At 38.3% G+C, this 24,170-nt stretch overlaps 1 protein-coding gene across 4 annotated transcripts; it reads right to left on the reverse strand.

The window, feature by feature from the left end:
• Positions 1 to 1,164: 1,164 nt before the first annotated feature.
• Positions 1,165 to 23,708, reverse strand: herc3 (HECT and RLD domain containing E3 ubiquitin protein ligase 3). 4 transcript variants are annotated; one of them, XM_026359855.1, is made up of 25 exons: positions 23,612 to 23,708; positions 21,930 to 22,280; positions 20,004 to 20,163; positions 19,573 to 19,649; positions 19,148 to 19,369; positions 18,596 to 18,687; positions 18,182 to 18,312; positions 17,628 to 17,779; positions 16,155 to 16,228; positions 15,067 to 15,191; positions 14,836 to 14,895; positions 12,617 to 12,728; positions 11,780 to 11,969; positions 11,276 to 11,439; positions 10,977 to 11,090; positions 10,735 to 10,758; positions 10,533 to 10,631; positions 10,186 to 10,356; positions 9,957 to 10,100; positions 8,706 to 8,872; positions 7,691 to 7,757; positions 6,719 to 6,801; positions 4,823 to 5,006; positions 3,937 to 4,039; positions 1,165 to 3,321 (listed from the first exon to the last, which is right to left on the reverse strand). In XM_026359855.1, the coding sequence occupies exons 2-25, from the start codon at positions 22,150 to 22,152 to the stop codon at positions 3,113 to 3,115; spliced, it is 3,147 nt and encodes a 1,048-aa protein (XP_026215640.1). In that variant the 5' UTR covers positions 22,153 to 22,280; positions 23,612 to 23,708; the 3' UTR covers positions 1,165 to 3,112. The 4 variants fall into 4 exon arrangements, with proteins under 4 accessions (XP_026215640.1, XP_026215637.1, XP_026215639.1 ...); XM_026359852.1 differs by having other exon boundaries at positions 15,067 to 15,194; XM_026359854.1 differs by lacking the exon at positions 23,612 to 23,708 and adding an exon at positions 23,476 to 23,605 and having other exon boundaries at positions 15,067 to 15,194.
• Between the last annotated feature and the right edge of the window lie 462 nt (positions 23,709 to 24,170).

Consider the following 24,170-nt stretch of genomic DNA (forward strand, 5'->3'; position numbering starts at 1 on the left):
ATAAGCTATTTCTTGTCTTGAAATCACTGATGCGTTTGCGCTCACACTGATAAACATTGACAAGGCCATTTGTGAGACGATTCTGGAGGACAGAAAATGGCGGCTAAAAGACGCTGCCTTCCCAGCGGCCTGCGTTTCCTTCTCGTCCTCTCCAGAACTGTTGTTCTTTTGTAAATATAGATCACTGTGTATGTTTACATTTCTGTGAGCGAGTACTTTTTCCCTGTCTTTCTCCAAAATGGATGATTATCAGTGTGAATTTCGTTTTTATTGAATGTAAACACTGGCAAAGCTTAATGAATATTGAGTGTGTACATTTTAGTACATAAATTGTATTCGTATTTTGTATATAATATGAATGAAATCATATTTTTACTGAGTTCTTGGATGTGCGCTTTTTCTTTGTGTGACTGAGTTGGTGTCAAAATGTTTATTCATCTGCATCATCAGCCTTTAACAGATCAAACCAATGGGAAAAAAAAGGTGCCAACAGCTACTAAATATGAACATTTAGAAACATGATGACAATTTTCATACATAACGGATTCACAATTCAATCATCAACCATGCAGAACATGTGCTTTTCTGTTGTATTTTATTTTTTAAAAATGAGCTGGAACAGAGAGCTTTGTGTATATTTCCAAGACAAATATGCAAAAATCACATTTTTTGTAGCACATGAAAAGGTGCAAAAAAGTCGAGGGCTGAACAAACCTTTGCATAGGACTAAACTTTGCAGGAGAAATAAGATTTATTTAAGACAAATACTGACTGAACATGTAGATCGGTGTACATGCAGTATAGAGCTAAGTTTGACCCCGAGTTTTCACTATATGACCGGGCTGTTTCAGTTTGTTATTGCTAAATAGACGTGTCAGTGTGACCTCAGGACACATCCAGTCATGTCACTGACACCACCGTCGTGTATGAAATATATAAAAAAATATATATACATATAGACCATTTCACACATTTGCACAACCTAGTCAAACATTATTCTTGATTATTAGGTTTGACTGTAGGAATAAATAAATTTTAGGGGTTTTATATCTTTTATCTAGTACATTTACTGGATCATCTGCCTGCAGCGAACGCTAGCTATGGGCTTATTGTGTTGTTCTGCCACAAATGTCACAATATAATTATCTGTAACTTGGAAACAGCTACAGCTAATTCAATCTTTAATGGTAATGCTTGTATATTTATGGTCATAGTAATAATAATTGATACAGTCATTAGCTTTATAGTTGAGAGTTAAATGAGAAGATCTATATTTGTATGTGTCTGTTCTTGTTCATTTGAAACTTAGCCAGTTAGCTTAGCCTAGAAAACAAGCACATCTCAGTCGTGAACGCTTCACCTGAATCTTGATCATTTGTATGTTACATGCAATAAGTTGAATTTGTACAAAAAAGAAAAGTAAAAAAACCTTAAATCATTGTTTTAGTGCGAGCGCCCAATTGTCCTGTGACAAAATTACAGGCGTTTCTACTTAGTTCTACTCAACTGTGACGTTGGGATAGTTTAGTCTGAAAACAAAGAAATTAAATGTTAAATGTGTACTTAAATAAGTTACCTCAGTTCATTTACCTTAAATACACCCAGTGCTATGTAAACATTAAGGTGGGACTGTATTTAACAACAGCGTCAATACAGCATGCAATATTAAAGTGGGACATAATAGTTTAAATTAGTTTCCTAGAATTTGATACAGGTCAAAAACACCGGTCTGAGCCACATACTGCCAAACTACTTCTAATCCAGTGTTCACTTCTACACAGATGGAAATACATTTTGTGAACTGATGATGTGCAGATTTTGTTACGAAGCTAGTGGCTTCCTGGTGTCTAGTCACCGAACTCAGGTAAAACTGCTGCATAATTAAAAGCAACCAAGAGGGAAACTAATTCTGACTTGTATAAACTGTCTCAACATTTTCTAACACCATTAATTAGGCAGAAAGCATGCAAACACAGCAATGTGGGCAGTTACCACTAAATAAAATCCAATTATAGGTGATCATTTCCAACTCAATCATTGCATGACTACAGCATTACAGACCCTACGCAGTCTACAGTCACTACAATCATTCATGTTGTCAATCTTCTCATTTAACCCTCTGACAGAAAGTTAATAATTCTCAAAATGTCAAACTTTTTTTTATGACAATTAGGTTTTTGCTTTCACCCAAAACATGCACACAGACAACAACCACTGTAAATTAACTTTAAAAAGTCAGCGTGTACATAATGTAGGTTTTACTGTAGAAGGCAACACTGTTGAATGCAGGTTAAAGACAAAAGTCAGCTGCTCTGTGATCCACAGCTGAAAAGGAACGAGACGGCAAATGATTCACTGTTTCTTCCTGCACCTTTCTGCGTGCCAGATGTTCATCTGTCTGTTAAAACAAAAAAAAAATCAGGCGACAGAGGACATGCTGGTGTCCAGATTTAAAAGGATCAGTTTGTTGAACACTCCTCCAGTATCAGGGGTAAAGATTATATTTAAAGTGCTATCTACATATACATATATTTATATATACACATATTTATTTTGTCAAAAAATAACCACTCTATTTAATAAATTAAAAATAACAAAAAGTGGATATACTGTGATGTCTCAAGTTAATAACATAATTCTTTAAAGGTGAAAAATAGAATTTAAGGGGTTGAATATAAAATACACATACAAAAAAGAAAAAGACAAATACAATTGCACAAACACTCGAAGCCAGAGTTTCTCAACCTTCCCTGGCCTTTGATTTTAGGTCCTAAACCTTTTGTGATCCACAGCTGTGAATTTCAATATGACATACATCCTTATTATTTTTGTGTCTTTTTCTTTTTCTGATATATTTTAAACAAATATCCATCAATGAGCATTTGTAGTTTCCTTCATCTGGTCCTTAAAGGTTGAGAAACTTTGCCCAAAGCAATAAAAACATAATACTTTGCATTTACATAGATAGACCTTTAAATTCAAGATCCTTAACAATCTTGTAAGAGCATACAGTAGAGAGAATGGTCCTCCTGTATCGAGTGTCTTTTGACACCGACGTGCGGCTGTATTGCTGTTAAAGTGCATTAAGACTGCTGCAGATCTCCTCCCCGCCTCAGACCAGGCTGAAGCCCTCGTACTGCTCCACAGCCTGAGTGAGACGGCGGCGCAGGATGTCTTTGGTCTGGTAGCGAGGCATGTCCAGCAGGTTGTAGCAGGTATGGGCCACCGGCAGGTAGTGCTCCTCGGCTGTGGTGGACTGGATGATGATGCGCATGCTCTCCATGCCGTGGATGGGGATGCGGTCGCTGCCAGTCAGGAACACTGCAGTAAGAGACACAGGGATAAGTTGGAAATAACTAAGATATAACTGTGTACTTCTTAGGCAGGCATGTAACCAGTTTGAACAATCACCTCCTCTATTACTCATGACATGAGTTTACAACTCTAGTTATAGTTTTGACCACTGACCACAGTAACTGTAGTTTTGGGGAAATGGAAGGGAATGTATGACCACACGAACAGGGCAAGAGCCTGTTCAGGGGAAATCATCAGTACTTCCTTTTACAGTACAGTTTCTGCTTACTTACTAAATAAAACTGTAAAAATATCTACAACAACATGTACCATGACACAAGAGAAAAACACCCAGAACTGCATGTAACTAAGCTCCTAATCAGTGAAGTCAGCACTGATTAGGAGCTTAGTTAAATGCAGTAATGCTTTTGATAAAGTTCTTAAAATATGATTTATTATCAACTTTGTTGGATGTTAGTAAAGGCAGAATATGTGCAGATCTAAGGCAACACTACATTTAAAGTATATTCTCATGCAGGACAAACCTGAACATTACTACAGCACTGGTAAAAGGTCTGAGGCTGAGCGCGTGAGAAGTAAACTGTCATGCAGTATTCAGCAGTGAGGCAATTAAGCGCTTACATAAGAACTGCTTCTTCTTTTCCAGAGGGAACTCGTGGAAAACCTCCCAGAATAATCGGACTGTTGGATGAGTGGCTGTGTATTCCCCTTTGTAAACAGCATTCTGCAGAAAAAAGGTCGGAGAGATGTAATGATTAAAAGCTTTTCCTTGGAGCCGTTTCTCATGTGGCAGTTGCACATCATTAATCAGTAAAATAAATTAAACAGAGACGAGCATCCATCTGTTTATTGTTCGCCTACAACAGAAGAACTAGTGCACATTTCTCACATTAGCCTTTGTAACTACTTATCTTAAAAATCTCAGTTTTTCCACTCATGTCATGATCCCCAGAAGATTAACTAACTTAAACTGACCTCTCATTTTTCAGGTTTCACTAATTCAGTGAAATATCTCAGCATATATTTCATGCACTGGCTTTTACAAACAATCTGAGCTGCCAGATTAGGCATACAACAGTTAACAGGAGTATTTTCATCTTGTTAACATGCTAAACTAACAGTGTTAACAGGGTTGAGCTGAAAGAGGTCAGAACAAAATCATGACTCATGTTACTATCATTGTCTTGTAATTGAATGTATTTCCGTTTTGTTCTTCTGTGACTAACATGCCAGATGCTGATGAAGTAAAAGTCGAATATCCTGCTCTGAAACGTGATCATTATCGCATTCACAACTATCGGTTTGCACCAACTATGAGGTTTACATGTGTTCAGAAAACAGACAAAAAAAAAAAAAAAACAAGCTTGGAGGCAGATCTGACCACAAGCAGGAAATGGAAAGAAATTCCTGCTGAATGTGTCCAAAGCAACCAGTTTCCAGAAAAATCAAACAAGACACATGGTTCCTACAAACACTCCATGTTTGGATTTATAAACCATATGCTGACCTTCTCCATCTCCTCCCAGTTGTAGTTGTTGTTGCCGACCACCATGGCCATCAGCTCAGACGGCTGGAACAGTGACAAGATCTCCCCCCCACACACCTTCAGGAAACCAGAGGAGAAGGCCGAATACTGCTCACTCACCGAGTCTGAGAACACGTAGCGCAGATAGGCCTCCACAAACTCATTCCTGAAAAACACACACACATACACACACACACACACACACAGTAAGTAAACATACAGATCATTAATTTGTTCTGAGCAACAGCTGCATCCTCACAAATCAGCTTATAAGGAAGGAATTTATTCAGACTTCAAGGTGTGACTGTAAACACTTGCTTCCTCCCTAATTATGTCTGCATCTGTGTGTCGGTTTCTGTGTGTGTACATGTGTATTAACCGGTATTGTGGGGACATAAATCTGTTAACACAGTCATATTGTGGGGACTCGCCTTCCTTTTGGGGACAAAAAGCAAGTCCCCATTACGTAAATCATTAGTGAAGACATTAGGGTTTAGCAAGTGGAGTCTATAGTTAGGGTTGGGGAAGGTTTCCAGGAAATGAATGTAAGTCAGTGTAATGATTTGCGAAGTGATGGAAACATGACTGTGTGTGTAAAACCAGCTTTATCCAGTATTAGTTTAACTGTGTTTCGGAGTCATTTAATGTTTTCTGAGGCTCACAGGAGTGCATCATCCACCCCTCTTCATTTGACCTGATCTGAATGTGTTCACATGTCGCTGAGGTGTCACTGCAGAAGTTGATTAAGAAGATTAAATGGATAATCTCTTCATCCCTGCTGGATCCACCTGGGAGTCCATCACTACAAATAAACAATGCAGGTAAACACTGTTTCGTACTACAGAAGTTTAGTTTAAATTCTAATAAAGAGCACAAAGGTTTAAAAGACATCGTAAAACTCCTACCACCTTTTGCAACATTCAGCCATTTGTTTATATAAAGAAATCAGGAATTAGAAATAATGATTCAGTGATTTAGTTTCAGCACAATTTCCTGTTTCAACAGAAAAAAGAAGGAAACACTGCGACCCCAAAATATGGTTTCGCTGAGTTTAAAGATGACAGCCGATCTGCAGGGAACAGAGAATCAGCTCCTCAGCCTCAGACCAGCATGCAAACAAGTTCTGCCCTTGAGCACCTCGTTAAGCTGAACAGCTAAACAGAGACATACCACATCTTCTGAAATGTACAAAAGCCTGAGAAATCTAACACAGAAAGACAGGAAATCATCTGTCCGATTAATCCTCCAGTCTAAATCAATATATATGTTTTTTTTTCCTTTTCACACTGCAGTGACAGAGATTTCTCTACTATTTAGCCGTGTAATTACATTTTTATATCTGAGCACTGAAGGGATTTTGCAGGAACAACTTGGGTCACTGCCGCTTTCGCCATCTGTTCAGCACCGGCAGCCAGAAATGTTGACATGTGCCCACCCCACAACTCTCTGGGGACTCCTCCATATAACACTGTAATCAATGGCACTGGCACAAGGACGAGGTTAAGAAACAGGGTGGGGATGGTCGGGGATTAGACACAGAGCAACGCTCAAATACCAAGTCTTTGTTTTTTGGTTTTGTTTTTTTTTTTTAGATGTTTAAACACGGAACGTGACCTTCAGCTGAAACAATGGGACACGAGCTGCCGGCTGTATGAGCCCATGATAAGCTCAGTGCTGGAACAAAATATATTAAAAAACCTCACTGTCATCTGTTTGTCTCTCAGAGAAAGAGAAAGAGAGAGAGAGAGAGTGCGGGGCATTATACATACTCATAAAACAAGATCATTTTCAAATCAATCATCAAACGAGACTTGATGAATGTGTTCTCACAAAAATCCAATCAGCTGAAATGTTCGCTTACACTTTCAGCTGCCTCACCTGTTATTTTTGTCCACACTGATGCTTTCTCCTCCCGGGATCAGCTCCTTGACTTCTGTCATCCCGTAGTTCTCCCTGGTGATCTGACATGGGAATACAATCAGAACAACACATTTTAGATCACAGCTTTGTAGATTTTTACAAAGCAGATGTGCAGATTTTGTAGGATATATGTGATTTATTTTCATTAATAAGGTCAACACCAAAGACAAATGGGGGCATCTAACATTAAATCAGATTTTGGTCACACGAGCCCTCTTCTCTCTGCTGCTACACAGTGATCATCTTTTTGTTTCACACAACAAACATCTTTGTTTTTAACATGCACAAAGCAATAACCAGAGAACAATAAACAGAAATGCTAAGAAGCTTGTTATTAATACAAATTTCTATGTCTGTATGTCTAAATCTTTTTTGATTTAGGTAATTTCATAGAAGCTGTCGCATTGTTAACAAACAGCTATGAACAGATAACACCACAAAAGAAACTAATTTAGTCTGTTTATCTGGTGTGATTACATGTTAGCAATAGGGCTAACCACCATGAAAGAATAAACACTGACAAATTGGGACAATAATAGAATATCCTGTTCCTTCCACTCTGCCGACGTTGAGCGTGGGTTAATTCTCAAACAATTCTCTCTTCTCTTGTTCTTCGGCCTCGACCTGTGAGTTTGGTGAGTTAAGGTTTTGCATTGTGTTTTCACTTATCACACACTACAGTCATTACAGACCTACCGAACACACAATACTTTTTATTTTAGGTTTACAGAAACGTTTAATTTGTTAAATTTGGTGAAAAATCTTAGTAAATCTCTTTTTTGTGACACTATTTGTCAAGTGATAATACAGTAATTCAAGTGAATGCACAAATAAACTACAGTGTCAAGCTTAAGTCTTAAAGTCTTTTCATGTCTTAACCTACAAACCTACAATGAAAAAACACATTAATAGACAAAAAGTGACACTCACAGCAAAGCTGAGAAGAAAGGTCTCCTCCACATCACTTCCTTCATAGTCTAGAAGTTGCTGCAGACTCCTACAAACAAATAAAGGCAATGAATAAATGCTGCAAAAGACAAACACTCTAAAAACATGATCACGACTGTGGGGAATTACTGAACTAATACAAGGTCAGACCCAGAAGCAAACTCATACAAGACATACTGTAACATACTTAGAGCAAAGACCTTTATTCATGGGTGTAAAAATACCATCTGCCTTGCAGCAGCATCTGTAACTGTGTGGGATGATGCCACAAAGTTTCTACCTCATCAGAAAGTTGATACCATCCCAGGTTTAAATCCGACTCAGTTTGACATTTAAAATGAAAACCTGTAGGTAACCTATTAACAAATAATAGGAAACGGGTTAGTTTTCCTACAAAGAATGTGCTGTAGATGAACACATGTAGCCTATTTGCAAAGGAAATCCTAATAAGTCGAAGAGGATGGAGAATCATTGTCTTACAATTTGACCTGTACCACTGGGCTGAGGTCATTTTGCAGCACCACAGGCTGCAGAGCCCTACTTTCAAAAGACTAATCTGAAAATCAATAGTCAACTAGAGACTATTAGGCACCAAAGAAGCACACCTTCTTCCTGCAAATTCAATGAAGAGGCATTTCCCAGGGGTACTCAAATTCTCTGCTAGATCAAAAAGCACGGGTTATGTAAGAGTGTGACACACTGTAGCTGCCTGACGACAAGCTCGCATGGCAAATTTTTTTGATGCGTTCAAACACAATGGGATTTTGCTTACACTTGAGGACTAACAGAAAACACTAATGCCTTTATGAGTCTCTTTTGCTATCTTTAAATAAAGTTTTATTTTGGACTGGTGGGGTTCTCGTAGGATATTGACAGACTGAACATAAACTGTTTGCATCCGATACAATATCTAAAAAAAAAAAGACGCAAAGCTACCATCTGTGTGAATCCACAGTACTAAATTCTGCTTTGCAAAGTGACCCAATAGCTCGATTACCTGGCCTCAGTGGGTGAGAGCTCCTTGAAGTCCTCCAGGGTCGGTGATACACCAAGCAGCTTTTTATAGAGAACCAGAGGGAAATGGAGATCCACCACCGTGGAGTTATAGATGGCCAAACCACAGATGATCCCAATCAGGTGAAACCAGTTCTGCTCTACAAAACACTGGAGACACAAACACATTGTATTGTACTTTTGTATTGTTTTCTTCCCACTTCTCAGTTGTACCTGTCTATCATCTATCACAAATGCTGACTTCTCCAACTACACGGACACATAGTGCTTTCCAACACTGAACAACATACAGCAAGGCAGGAAATATGAAAAGGAACTACAAAAACATACGTTATTACATTTCTACATTTATTTATTTGTGTTTTAAACATGTCACTGGGCAAATTTTGCAACATGCTGTAAGATATGACTAAATGTAGGATTTAACAAAGTTAATAAAATTAATATACACAGACAAAAAGGGCATATATTGGGGTCATGAGCATTCTTTTTCACTGCTGCATCATTATTATTTCACTTAAGAAACTAATCTTGAAGTTCAGGGACAGATAGAGGTATGTGTTTTGAAAACCTGAAAGTCCCCACTGACATATACTAAAACAGCCACAAGTGAAAATAAAAGCCAGAGCTCTTATTCTTAAGGTCCATTATACACTAATTAAGTGTTACACAAAGAAAACAAAAGCTAAAAAATTTCCCATCAAACTTCTCAACAAATGAGCTTTTGTAAAACTTCCCAGGTGCCTTTTCTCTAACTCTGTGTTTCTTGGCACTCTCTGCCTCTCGCTGGCGACAAGCACAGGAGTTGTTCAACGGGCCTTTCAAAGAATGTAACAAAGACAAAGTAACAAAAACAACAATCACCATCAGCAACCAGGAAACGCTCATGTTTCACTGCATGCTGCTGTTGTTACTTGAAAGCTCCAGCCTTTAAAAAAACAGATATCTAATGTGTATTTTTGTCCCTAAAGTGTTTCGGGTTGAACCTAAAATGAAAAGTCACAATAATTCAGTACTATTTATGGCCAATCAGTTTTGATATGTGATATACTGGTACTGAAATATAGAGACCAACCTGTTATTCTTTATAATGATGAATCACTTTTACATCAATAACATAATATTAAGATGATACACAAAGCTCATCTATTTATAAGTAAGTGATGTGATCAATGTAGTATGAAGTATTTCTACTTAACAAGGGACAACTGTTCAGCTTTGCACTGTAACCTACTTTGTCTGAGAACCACAGTAGGTTGGACTCATTGTAATGCGTGAACATCCCATAGACAGGGTCCATCAGCTCCTTCAACAGCAGCAGGAAGAACTCTTTAGTTACTCCACCAGCATCTACCGCCTCCTCTCCATCAAAGATCACCTGGGAGGAACAAGACAATATCACAAAAAGGTACAGAGATCTTTGGAAGACGAAAGATTTGACCGAATGATAAACAAAGGCTCACCTTAAGCGGCTTCTTGAGGTCCACATCAGAGTACATGGTGAGCTCACGTAATGTGTCGCTTACTAAACGGTTCCTGCGCACATGAAGCACCAGGTAAGGATTCCTGGCAAGGTGGGGCTCCAGTGTGAGCAGCATTAAGACATTGTGTAGGTTTGCACCGCTTACTGCCATCTTGGTGGTAAGAAAGAAGTAGAGACAATTAAAAAAAAAACATTATTGAATAAATAATACTGACTAATTATGACACAGTTTGTTAAAATGCAAATCGTTATTTAATCAAAACTAATCACTAATCACAACTTTAATCAGAATGAAGACACAACTACTTTTATATTAGTAGCAGGTACCTGCATTTGCAGTTCAGCATCTGTTTGCAGCATGGTTGTCTTGGCTTGGGCGTTCAGTATGAACGGATAGGCACATAGGTTCACTGAGGGAAAGTCACTCTGCAGGGAGAACAGGAAATGGTTCAAATATACTTTATACATATTATCTTATTAAAAACAAGTCTGATATTTAACTTTAAAGGTCAATGTTTAAATCAAGTACCTGTGAAGGAGATGATCCCATTTTCTAGAAAACAGAAGGAGAAGATATTTTTAGAGTAATAAGATACAAGTAATGTTACATGGCTGTCTGTGACCTTAGACACTCGTTGAATATCAGGAACTGACAACACGAGCAGTTCTGAAGAAAATCCACACAGTCTGCATATGCTGGGAAGAACAAGTTAAGAGTAGTGCATCTGAAAGTGTGTGTGTGTGTGTGTGTGTGTGTGTGTGGCCACTCACTATCTCAGCTTTACTCAGAAACCATTTGAGGTAGTCTTCTTGAATGTCCACCAGGCTGCTGATGTCAGGGATATAAAAGCGACTGTACTCCACATGGTGGGCTTTTAAGTTTACCTGGGAACATGGAACCTGCATGAGCTCCAGGAAATACCACAGTACTCAGAAGACTAACAATTACCTCAGCAACTTCCAAGAACAATTTTACCAGGACAAACACAGTTCCTCGTTAAACTGTACTGAGGAACAATGCAGACTTTATAGCTTGTTTACAGGAGCAGTAGGTGACCCGCTGTGGATACCTTGTGGAGTTTCTCCAGCAGACTCAGCGTGGCAAGAAAATAGTTTTCGTAGAACATCGGTACGAGAAGAGTCTTGCCTCCCGTTAGCATAAACACAACAATGCTTTTGTACATGTCAACCATTCTGGTGAACACATTGCCGTCCACTAAACACCACCAGTTGTCTGCATGGACAGAAAAGAAGGTAAAATCAAATCACTGAGAAAATACCTTAAAGAAACATGATAAAATGTTACTGCAATTAGCTGTGTGGTAAGCTGCAGTGTGGTTTCTTCAATGATCTGTCGCTACCAGAAACAGGTATCAGGCTAAGCATTTAGTAGGTAGGTGACATGGATATGGATGAGGATGCTGACATATTGTGGATATAAACTAAAGAGTTATGTGGTGTGAGGTCAGATGGTGGAACGTGGTGTAATATGAAATGATGTGCTGTAGCAACCAGAGGGGAATTTAAATGACCTGATCAGTTTAAAACATCTAGCGTGCATGCACATATGATACCCAATACTTTGCTGGGGTTGGTGTCTAGCCGGAGGATGGCCATTGCCAGGGGGATAGTGAGGCGGATATAGTTCTTGGAGTCCTGCAGGGCCGGATACTCTGATAAGATGAGGTAGATCCTCATGGCCTCGACATCAGGAGGAGAGCGTGGCAGCTGAGGGATCAATAGGCTCTCAAAGCTCTTGGTGGCCTAAACAGAGGGTTGGACACATATCTTTATTCTTAATTATATGGTTTTATATTGAAAAGTAGTATTATTGTTTTATGCAATATGCTTAAAGATATTAATAAAACAACAGAGAAACTTATATGTAAACATTAAACATATTTCATTTCTGAAACAACTTGGATTCACCGGGCAGCGGGAGACATTAGCCAAACAGACCAGTCACTACATTTTGGGAGCAGCATTTTGTGGTTTGGAATGTGGCCTCAGTCTACACACAGATTATAATTCATGAGATTCATGAGATACACGAGTCGCAAACCTAACATTACCGAGCTAATGTTAGAGGTTATGACTCACTTTTGCATTTTGTGCCATGAATTTGTGGCAGAACTCAATGTACTTTCAAAACAAGCACAATATGCACATCATTCTTTCACCACTTTATTAAGATGACAAAACCAAAAAAAGAGGAGGCTGATTAAAAGTCTTCTCTCTATATGAAATATGAGACATGTTGAGCCTTATTTGAGGTATTTGGGCATTTTGCCTCAGAGGATAAAATCAAAAAAACACTTTGTATGGATACCAAAAAATACAAACACAGATATTTCTAGAGAATTAGAAGGTTACTAACATACTTATTACTACGTCTGTAAATGGATTGTTACCTGCTCCATAAGTCCAGAGAAGGCTGGTTTGCTGAGTGCCTCAAACAGTAGTCTGACTGAGTTGAGATCGATGCCTGGGATCTTTGGGTTTGTTTTAAAGTGGATATCATCACTGAGAAAGAAAACACACAGTTATCAGGATCATCTATAATCTGTCAGTGATCACAGTAGATTCGAACATTGTGAAATGTTTCCAAAGCAACTGCAGGTACACTACAGTGTGTTTTCCATAACATCACATGGCTGGTCACAATGGTAGATGTGTTGATTCCAAACACAATGGTTAGGTGTACACTCCTAAATGTATTTAAGTCAATCCCTAAAGAACATATCCTCTTTAGCCTAGGAGAAGAGCCATGGATAGTGAGTGCTAGCTGATGCCTACAACATCACTTCCACAAAATCCTCCACACTATTTAGTCATAACACAAATACTTGAGATCTAATCTTGTAGACACTGTTTGCCAAACAAAAAACACTGAAGACAAAAGTAGTCTTTGGTCTACATCCAAACACCAAGTGTGACACTAATACCGAGGAAAAGACTGCACTATGTGTGCATGTGTGTACTATAAACAACTGCAGCTCATCCCACAGCTGTTGTTTCAAGAATTTGTCAGACTTATGGTACTGGACTACGTAAAAACTGGCTTAATGATGTGCAGAGTAATATTTGGTGGAATAACTACAGTCTGAGTTTATTATCTTTACATTTACATTTAGTTATTTGGCAGACTCTTTCTCCAAAAGCAACTTACAAGTGAGGTACATAGCAAGCAAAATACACTGCCGTTCCAAAAAAAAAGAAAAAAGTCATACACTCTTACAAAAATCAATTGATAATAACCTGGTCATTCAGTATATTCAGGTCGTCAGCTGACCTCATTCTTTGGACACATAACGTTGCTGAACCTAGACCTGACCAACTGTAGCAACCCCAGATCATAGCACTGCCCCCACAGGCTTGTACAGTAGGCACTAGGCATGATGGGGGCATGACTTCGACCATCACTATAGAACAGGGTAAATCTGGACTCATCAGACCACATGACCTTCTTCCATTAGTTCTTAACCCAGTTCTAGTAGTTTCATCAATCTCCTTAGATGTTTTCTTTGCTTGATGCCAATAATTTGACCCTTCTGAAACAAATTAAAGCTTTTCCACAACCACGGGAAGTGAAAAATTGCCATGCCATGGTTTTTTAAGAAATGAGAAGCTGCTTACTGCATCAGTTAGGGTTAAATAACTTGTTGCCAGCTGAAACATAATCAGCCATGCTGTAATTATCCAATTGGAGGCCCTTACTTATTTGTTTAGTTAAATGAAGGTCGTGACTTTTTATTTAGTTGGGTAATGTTGTCCCGAGAGGTCTGTTTTCCACCTTGGTGACCTCCACAGGTCATTCTCAGGACATGATAAGTATCTGCTGATGAGTTTGTACTAAAAACCATCAGAGGATGATGATCAGAGAAATATAAGGTTTCACAGTAACAGTGACAAAACAGATAGCATCTTTTGTAGCCCTGATGAGCAGCATGTTTTGTTGGACAAGAGGACATGACTACCAGTGAGAGTGTGTGACAGGTAAACTATACTGAACCCTGTGACGGTCGGTTCCCAGGAGTTTTGCCGACATACGAGTCTGTATATGTGCCTATGTGTGCCTTTTAAACTCACATAATATCTTTTTACACACAGCTGGTTGTTGATTTGGTACACTTAGCTAAAACTAAGACAGACCTGCTATAAATCATTCCTTCACCAAAGTGATCATGCTCAGTTTTTGTTTAAATTGTTTAAGAGAAATGGTGATTCAAAAAAGTCTTTTAATTTAAAGATGTAAAAGAATAATAAAAACATACCAATAAGTCTCTAATATAATTTGGTGCCAGACTATGTAGGGCTCTAAAAATAACAGAAAATATTTAGAAATTAAATAATTTGACAGGTAAACAGTGTAAAGAAGAGATGATCTGAAATGTCGCCATCTTTCAGTGGGAAATGCACTGTACTTAGACATGCTTATAATATTTTGTCTGCTCCATTTATAGCAATGATATAAACTGGTAAGCTAACAAACCTCTTATCATATAGGTTGCTAAATGTAATAGAAGTACTATAAAATGCAGTGCAGTTGATCTATAAAGAAGCAGAAAATGTTGCATACTGTGATGTGAGAAAAACCCTCAAAGAGCACTAGGTGATTAAGTTTGCATACCTTTGGTCCAAGAAGCTGGCGTTCCAACAAGCCGTAGAGGAAAGCTGAATTATAATCTCGCTGATCACAGAAACATAAAACAAAACATTACGATGAAAAATCCAGACTAACGAGTCCAGACAGCATTAGCATATAACTGATTTAACAAAAAGTTGTTTTTGTGAAAAATAAAACCACCATTAGAACACCAAGATGTAAATGTAAAATAATCTATTTTTTCTAGTGTCTTACTTTGAGACTGTGGAATCTGTGCTGTACATCAGTTTCAACCTCCATGAATTGAATCTTTCATAATTGATTGGGAAGAGGCTTTTACTGATGTTAACCACCCTGAAGTCTTCTGAGGGGACCGAATTCTGCTGAGAGAGGAAGACAAACACAGAGAGCCTTACAGCGCTGTCACAGACATTTGGAGGACAGTTTCCACCAGCATTTTCACAGTGTAGGGTAAAGTTAGCACAGAGACATTTAGGCTTTAGTCTGTGGTGCTGTCTCTCTTTCCTACATGTAGGTAACGTAAGCACACCACACCTGAGGTCTAAACATTTTAATGCAGAGTATCTGTGTGTATTGTGTCTCTATCAGTGCACATTCCTAGAAACTGGTGGGTTATTTTTACCACACAAATGCTCCATATACAGTATAGCTGCTATACCAGATCTGGTAAAGTTTAGACATGAATGCCACCCTGTGGTGAAATTCTGCAGTTGATTAAAGTTGTTTTGACAACCTGCCAGCAAAGGGAAAAATACATGTTTCTCCACTTCCTGTTTTGGTTAGAAAATTCCTATTTATTATTCTATTACTCTGAAGCAGCAAAAATACCAATCATCAATATTCCATACATGCTAGGGAAATCTGTGGGGATGTTGGGGTGGATCACAGCCATATTTAATGGACCTGCTTAACGTATAAAAAAATACATATTGGGAAAAGATCTGAAAAATCATGCTGCATATTTATGGGCAGATCTACTACAAATACACAGATGCTCATCACTTCAACTGGGTGATTGACCTGGGGAAATAACAGCAATTTTTTTTTAAACATTTACTGCTACAGAAAAGAAAGCTAATAACCAAAAATGATTCCAACCTGATTCGAAATGATATTTAATTATGAAGAAAGATAGAATGAATAATATATATGTTGGGCTGGGAGACAGCTACACTATCAATTATGCAGAAATGTTAAGAGACATGTTAAGAATTAAACAATTAATAATTAAAACAGACATCAAACTGAGTTTAGAAGAGGCAAGTGTAACATAATAAAATATACAAGTTTAAGAAGTGGGGATGTTTTATGAAATCACATACCTGTTCATTAGAGTATAATAAAAAACTATGGTCTCCTCCACAGATGATTTTGATTACTGTGTATTGTCTTGACTCTAATGAAGAAAAGACAACACGTTAGCTGGCCAACATTTGGAAGCAATGAATCAAACTGACTTTGAGATGTAGTAAGTTTTACTTTTTTTAATTCTTACTTTAAAGAACATTCAGCATTTGCATGAAATTTTACATGACATCACAACTTCACTATTGGGTAAAACTCACAGAGACCATTTCACTGGATTTTTATTGGTCTATTAAGTCTATTTACAGATTTATGAATAATCTATGTTTTGAGCTGTATGAATAAAAACTTCTAAAAAAATTAAAGGAACACTTTGAAAACACACTAGATAAATGAGATGATGGATGATGCCCAGGGGTATCTCCCCCCAGATCTGGTCTAAGGCAACAGTGAGCTCCCGGACAGTCTGAGGTGCAACCTGGAAGCATTAGATGGACTAGAACATAATGTCTACTAGTACTACTTCTACTTCTAATGTCTGTCACAGACCGTGTTCAGGGTGAACATGCTCTTATCTGTGAAAAGCACAGATGAGAGCACACCTGCTAATTCTAGTGTTCTATGGTAAATGCCAGTCAAGCTCCACGGTGCCGGGCAGTGAGCACAGGATCTACTAAAGGACGTCTAGCCCTCAGGCCAACCTCATGAAATCTGTTTCTGATTGTTTGGTTAGAGACAATCACACCAGTCGCCTGCTGCAGGTCATTTTGTAGGGCTCTGACAGTGCTTATCTTGTTCCTCCTTGCACAAGGGAGTAGATACTGGTCTTGTTGATGGGTTACGGCTCTGTCCAGCTCTCCTAGACTAACTGCCTGTCTCCTGGAACCTTCTCTATGCTCTTGAGACTGTGCTGGGAGACACAGAAAACCTTCTGACAATGGCACACAATGAGGTATCACCTCATTCTACCAGTAGTGACACTGACCCTAGCCAAATGCAAAACTGAAAAAACTAGTCAGGAAGGATGTTAGTGGCTTTCACCTGTAAAATCATTTCTGTTTTGGGGGTTGTCTCATTGTTTCTCCTCTAGTTCACCTGTTGTTAATTTTATTAACACCAAAGCAGCTGAAACTGATTAACAACCCCCTCTGCTACTTAACTGACCAGATTAATATCCCAGAAGTTCAACTGACTTGATATTAAACTCTTATTAAACAGTGTTTCTTTAAAATGTTTTAGTTAGTGTATTTTAAAAACTACAAAACCTTGTAGGCCTGAACGGGACCATAAATCATATTTTATTTGTTCTAGTAGACAAAACTTCTGAATTATCCATGTAATAAAGAATAAATTGAAAAAACACTGCCACAATTTATTTGTCAAAATTGTTACCTCATAGAAAACAGGGGACACACTAACCAAATGGAAAAATGGAAAGAGCCATTCTGGTCACCATCATATACAGAATGTGCAACAAGCCTTCTACTTACCTGCTCTATGGAAATTTCCAGTCAGTAAACTGCTCTTGACAGGAAATGGACTTGAAGCATCTTCCAGTATTCCTGTCCCCAATTGGCCATAGCTGTTACAACCAAATGCATAAACTATACCAGATGAAGGTACGAACGCCAACGTGTGGTGCCTGACACAAAGAAAAAGCAGAAGTGGAACACACTGACCCTTCATACTATAAAACCACTTTACAATGAGTGGTGTAAGGTATACATTTACTATTTTAATCAAATAAAATTATTATTCAGTAGATGGAATAATAGTAGCTATGGAATAACAGTATTTTTTCAAACTGTGCCAGAAAAAGCTGATGTTTAGTTTCACCATAGTGGCCCTGGAGGTATTTAAGGCTTTTACTGAGGGGTGTTTCTAATATTCTGCCCCCTCAAGTAGTCAATGGTGTGGACAAAACATTAAAAGCCACCATCAATACCTAAAGTTTTAAAAATGACAATAAACCAACAGCTTTTGCATTAGATTGTTCAGGTTTACCACGTAAAATGGTTAAACACAAATGTACAATACAATGTACCTGCCACAGGCAATCTGGGACACCTCAGTCCCCATGAGCTCCAGCACTCGTCTGGGTAAGAGTTCGTTATTGGTGGAGCCATGACCAAGTTGACCCCAAGAGCCATCACCAAATGTAAACAAGCCGCCATCCTGCCAGAGAGATAATAAAGAATTTATTTGTATTTTTTGTGTTGGTTGAGACAGAAATTCCTAACATAGCACTGCAGTTAAAACGTAGTCAAACTAAAGAAACATTATGCTCAAGGACAAACTGAGCCCACATGTCAGGGTTAGATATGTTTACTGCAGGCAGAGTGGCTGTACAACGCTGACAAGCTCACGTAACAAAAAGTGAGTCACCACAGTGTCATCAGATGTGGTAAAATTCATTTTGAACATGTGAATACTGGGTAAGATTCAGCTGCATTCATACCTTTGTGAGCGCTGCTGTATGTTCATCGCCACAGCTGATGTAAACAACTTTTTGAGATCTCAAAAATTTGATGTGGCACGGAACAGGACGATCTGGGGAAGGGAACACAAACAAACCAGAAAGGTCACACTGTCCTAATTTAGTATTTACTCAGATGAGTGGTGAGACTTGTGAAAAGACTTGAAAAGGTAACCGAACCACAGTCTGAATCTTCAATGGAACGCTTTCATACACTGTATGAAAATTAAAGCTTTGCATGAAATGTTTCTGCATTAGTTTTGCATCCAAAATGTCAGCTTATAACTACTGGTAAACCTACAACTGTTTCTCATTTACTGTAATCTGACATTAGGCCGTATATTTTCTTTATGTGAACACACACATTCACTGTATGAAACATACACACTTCTCTATACAGTGTCAAAGTAATATTATATGTGGAATGCACAATGTCGAATACATTGATAGATATAAACAAAACAATTATACATCATTCAAAGCTCTGCTTTAAATCAATGTGTCTATAGTCTTTCCTAACTAGCTGATCATTACCTTGTTTATCATTAAGACCCAGTTGACCTGCCCTGTTCTTGCCCCAGCCAAATACAGCTCCAGACAAGGAGAGAGCGAAGCTGTGGTCTCCCCCAGCTGTAATCTGTGCCAAAGGAATTCCAGCCAGAGACTTCAGGGGATGTGGGAACAGCTTGCTGGGCTCTCCTTTACCCAGACCGAGCTGGCCGCTGGTGTTCTGGCCCCACGTGAACAGCTGGCCATCTGAGAGGTAAAAGCACACAGTATTGTTAACCGTTAATGAAACAACGTCACGGCAAAATTAAAATAGCTTGATTACATTATAATCTATATATAGAATTTGAGATGTGTGATTCTGGTGCCACATATAAAGTACAAACCATATTAACTAGATATGGAGTCAGTTTTGACATAAAGGAGATGGACACAATTTTCTAGTTAATCACCTCTAGAAAGTGCAATGCAATGCTGATTTCCACACATTACTTGGGAGATTTGATGGTCACACAGCCTTTTTAACAGTCTGGGAAAAACAAGAAAAAACACTTATTCATCAGGTAAAACATTATTAATTATAAGTTGTTTATGTACAAATATACAACAAACAAATCAGCATTTTCAAACTAAGGAAAGCATGTCTGACTGCTCACTCTGGAAAACTGTATCACAGATTATTTTTTGCAATCTACTTTGATGGGAACAGAATCATTCATAGCAATGTAAGAACCAAACAAATGTACCCATATCATCTTACTTGGTAGATTTAGTACACTGTTGATCTGTAATGTTTCTATTCACAACTGCAACATTTAGTAGGTTTTATTCCAGTCTGTCTAAAAGCTTCAGTTCTCCTATAGTGTATCCTCCACACAGTCACCTTGGGATTCGAACAACTGTCTCTGTAGTCCCAAGGCCAAGCTGCCCCCCTTCACCGGCTCCCCAGGCAAACACTTGACCCTGCTCATTTATCGCCACACAATGTGCCCGACCACTTGACACCATTGTTATCTTCTGAGTATCCAGAGCTACGACGAGTTCTGTGTAGAGGAGGAAGAGATGGTAAATAACAAAACAAAACAAAAAAATACCAGATACAATACAGCTGATTTTTGGTCTGTGATTCTCATTCTAACATTTTGTTCTAAGTTCAACTACCCCTCATCTTCACCGTGGTGTTTCAGTTAGGAAGCTACAAAATCCAAATGATATTTAACTGTGCTTTAGGGTCTGTTGAAGAAGAAATACCCTCATAACACCCTCATACCCAACCCACGCAAAGCATTTGGCATAGATGTGCTATCTTATCAGCAATCTTTTTTTCAGCCACAGAAAGAAAACAGACCTGTGCTGTATGACTTAACACAATAACAACTGTTATTCAGATCCTAGAACTGTCCAACAGTTTACATATAAACAACAACAACAAAAACAACAACAATAATAATAATAATAAAAGTCCTCTATGTTTTCAACTGACCTGTAAAATTTCACTAATCTCCATGCAATCCTCTGTATGTCAGATCATAGAAAATAAAGAAACGCAATAAACGCATGTGTGAGGAAGACAATTAGAAACTCTGTAGTTGCTATGTAACTGGGTTAATAAGAAAAGATAAAAGATAAAAAGATTGTCATATGCACAAATGTACATAGTAAAGTGTACAATGAAATGTGTTGATGTACCTGCTTCCTTTTGCATAGAAATAAAGAGTAACTTGATTACACATGCTACTGGTGTTTAAATATACATGTACCATAGTGTTCAAAAGTTTGTGGTAACTTAGAAACGACTTGAATGGTCGTTCAAGTGTGTCGTTCTAATAAAACATGTACAATTATTTCATTTCATGATGGTGCATTAAAAAGGTAAATTTTGTAGATCAAAAATAATCCAATCATGAAAACCACTGATGAAGGCCTACTGATAAAAAAAAGTAAAGTCAATAGTCCTCAAACAATGCATGGGATATCATCATGGAAATGCTCCTCCTATTTAGGTACTTATATGTTCAGTGCCCAGTGATTAATGCATTTATTCATCGTTGTTACAACTTCACCCACATGCCCATATAAAGTAACACACAGCAAAAACCTCCACCCCCATGATATTAACATAGACCCACCAGTGTCTGCAATCACTTCACAAGTTATGAGGGTGTTTCATATGAACATAGCCGTTGGTATATGATTAGTTACACAATCTGCTGTTCCCAACAAAGAAACTATCTAAGCAGAAATGTGTATATGCTAAAAACAATTACAGATTCCAACCAGATTATATGTCAGCTTTCTGTCCAATCAATTGTATGTTGGACGAAAAAAAAACTGTTTGTCATATATGTTTGTGATATTTTCATGTTCTTGCCTAATGTATACATCCTGGAGATGTTTACTCATCCAAGTTAAAAAAATTAAAAAACGCCAGCAGCTAAACTTGCATCAACCTGTGAAAGTATTTTCACTGCGCACTTGGAAAGTTTCTTCAGTTTTAGGAAGAGATGATGGGAGCTATCTAGAATTCCAGCCAGTATTTAGAAACCATGACATCATGAGTTGCTCTCAGATGAGGGTGTAACTTGACCACAGTGAATCTTGTTGCAGCTGCTACTCGCTATTGTAGTTTATTTCTTTTTAATTACTTAGGAAGAGTTCGTGTCTCGTTCAGCCACATTCTCAAATGGCTTTGGTAACTTTCCACAGACACTAACTAGGCACTAAATACAGTGCACCAGTTTCATGCGACCTACAATTTGTAATGATTAACCAAAAGTCAATAAATATGGTGTTAACACTGAACGCTTACCTGGGGAAGCCCCTGGTTTGTCATGGCCCAGCTGTCCACAGCTGTTAGAGCCACATGTGTACACACTACCATCACGCAGCAGGAACATTGAGTGTTGCCATCCACAGGCGATCTCTTTCAATCCCCTGCCACTGAACACATGACAGTTCCTTGGCTCAAGCACAGCGTTCCTCTCCACACCAGCGCCCAACTGTCCATCTTGTGCATTGCCCCAACACAACATGTTGGCAGGGAGAAAGTGGATGAGCACCAATCTGAACAAGCAGAGAGCCTGATGGCCAGATGGAGGAAGACTATAATGTTCAGGCTTGAAAGCAACCAAGTTTTCTCCTCCTCGTGTAAATTTCAACCCTAGAAATAAAACAAATTATAATAATGAGGTTATCTTTCCTCATTAGGAACACAAATTGACAACTGAAAGCCATGTATGGACAGATGATGTTTTTAAGAATGAAGTAAGGATGGGTTTAATGGTGGGTGTGGTCGTGTGTGAGAATCATGTAAGTACTATGACAGATGATTGGGCCATGTGTTTAAATAAAGCCTATCTTTGTAATCCCAGCTTAAGCAGCTCCAAGCAGTCAGTCCTCTCGTAATACATGCATGCATGTTACTGGCTGAGTCAGGCAAAGACAATAAACAAATGGGAATAGCAATAAATAAAATAAACATGACTGATATGAAGATGTCATCTTTTTTCTCATCTAGTTAGCCTTTGACTATTCATCTATAGTATACATTTAACATAAATAATTACATTTGTGTAATACCTGCACCAGTTGTTAGTTTGTTCAATATCCACCTAGCTATATTAATTCAGTAAAAGTAATAATAATAAATAAACAATAAATACTACCGCTAATATAAGTAGAGCTGAAACTGAAAGAGAATTGATCTGATCAATGAAAAGAACAATTTGATAAAGGAATAACTGCTTAAAAATGATTAAACATAATTACATGTCTCAAATGTCAATCTTAGATGAGTTGTTCAGTTTTTTATTGTTGGTCAGTTCCTCTGTAGTCTTAATCACACCAAGCAAAAACACTTTCTAGACCAAACAATTAATCAAGCATGTATGTAATTTAATGAATTATAGAACTAGCTTGAAAACCAAGTAGCTATAGTTCTGAATGAACGCAGAAGTTGGTATTTATGATTTAAACCGGATCTATAATGCACTAGAAAACTGTTGTAGAAAACAATGCATTAATGTTACAGCAAACGGAGCCTAATTAAAAGAGATGTCAGAATCATCTTTATATGAACCCGATCAGGCTAACTTTAGCTAGCTGTGTGTTAAGTGTAACCGTCCAGTCTTTTCATCTGTAAGGACATTTACTTAACGTAACAATAGCTTGCTGTTGCGGAGAGAAATGAAGAGGATTGGCCTGGGTTTGCGTTATGTAGCTAGCACTGATAAAGAGAGTCAGTAGCCCAGTTACACATCTCCACTGACATCAGCTGGTTAAACAGTTAACCGACGGAACCAAAACAGGCTGGATGACCCACACAAGCAGGTGCAGTTAACCATTAGCTAACTAACCTTAGCAAGCTAAAGCATCGCTGGCTGTCGGTTTCGAGGCAAAGACAGGAATCCGCTTGTTAGCCGATGTCTACATCGTAAGTAAAAAGGTGTTGTAATGTTTGTGGTTTGTTAAAAAATGCAAACACAGCGTCACCTGGATAGATGCATCCTGAAATTGGGCGTCTGGTTTCGGTTCAGCTCAGAAAGCAAACGAGGAAGTGCCACAGCCGCCTACGTCACTGAACGTCATAGGGAGGAAGGCTGCGATTGGTCAGATTTTGTCCCAGTCACATAGATAGATAGATAGATAGATAGATAGATAGATAGATAGATAGATAGATAGATAGACAGATAGATAGATCAAATTAAGCTACATCAAATTTCATTTATATAATTTTATAAGTTATATAATCATCTACAACCTAAGGAGAATAAAAAGAATCTCAGGTAGAGCACCAGAGGAGGGGTGACTTAAAGAGATGCATGATTGTGGGGATGAAGGATCTCCTCACACTGTGGAGCATTTAAGTGAATGTACCCTGGTACTGAACATGTTCCTTCAGCTGATGATTGTGCTGTGCATTGAGTGGTTGGCATCGGTTCTTCTCTCAGCAACTGACTCCACAGTGTCCTGCTCTCTTGATCAGCTTGTCCTACTCCACTGTCCAGATGTCTTTAGGTTTTCTTTACTGTCCGAGTCAGGAACCTGGCCT

This window comes from Anabas testudineus, chromosome 1 (genome assembly GCF_900324465.2).
Source record: "Anabas testudineus chromosome 1, fAnaTes1.2, whole genome shotgun sequence".
Taxonomy (NCBI): Eukaryota; Metazoa; Chordata; class Actinopteri; order Anabantiformes; family Anabantidae; genus Anabas; species Anabas testudineus.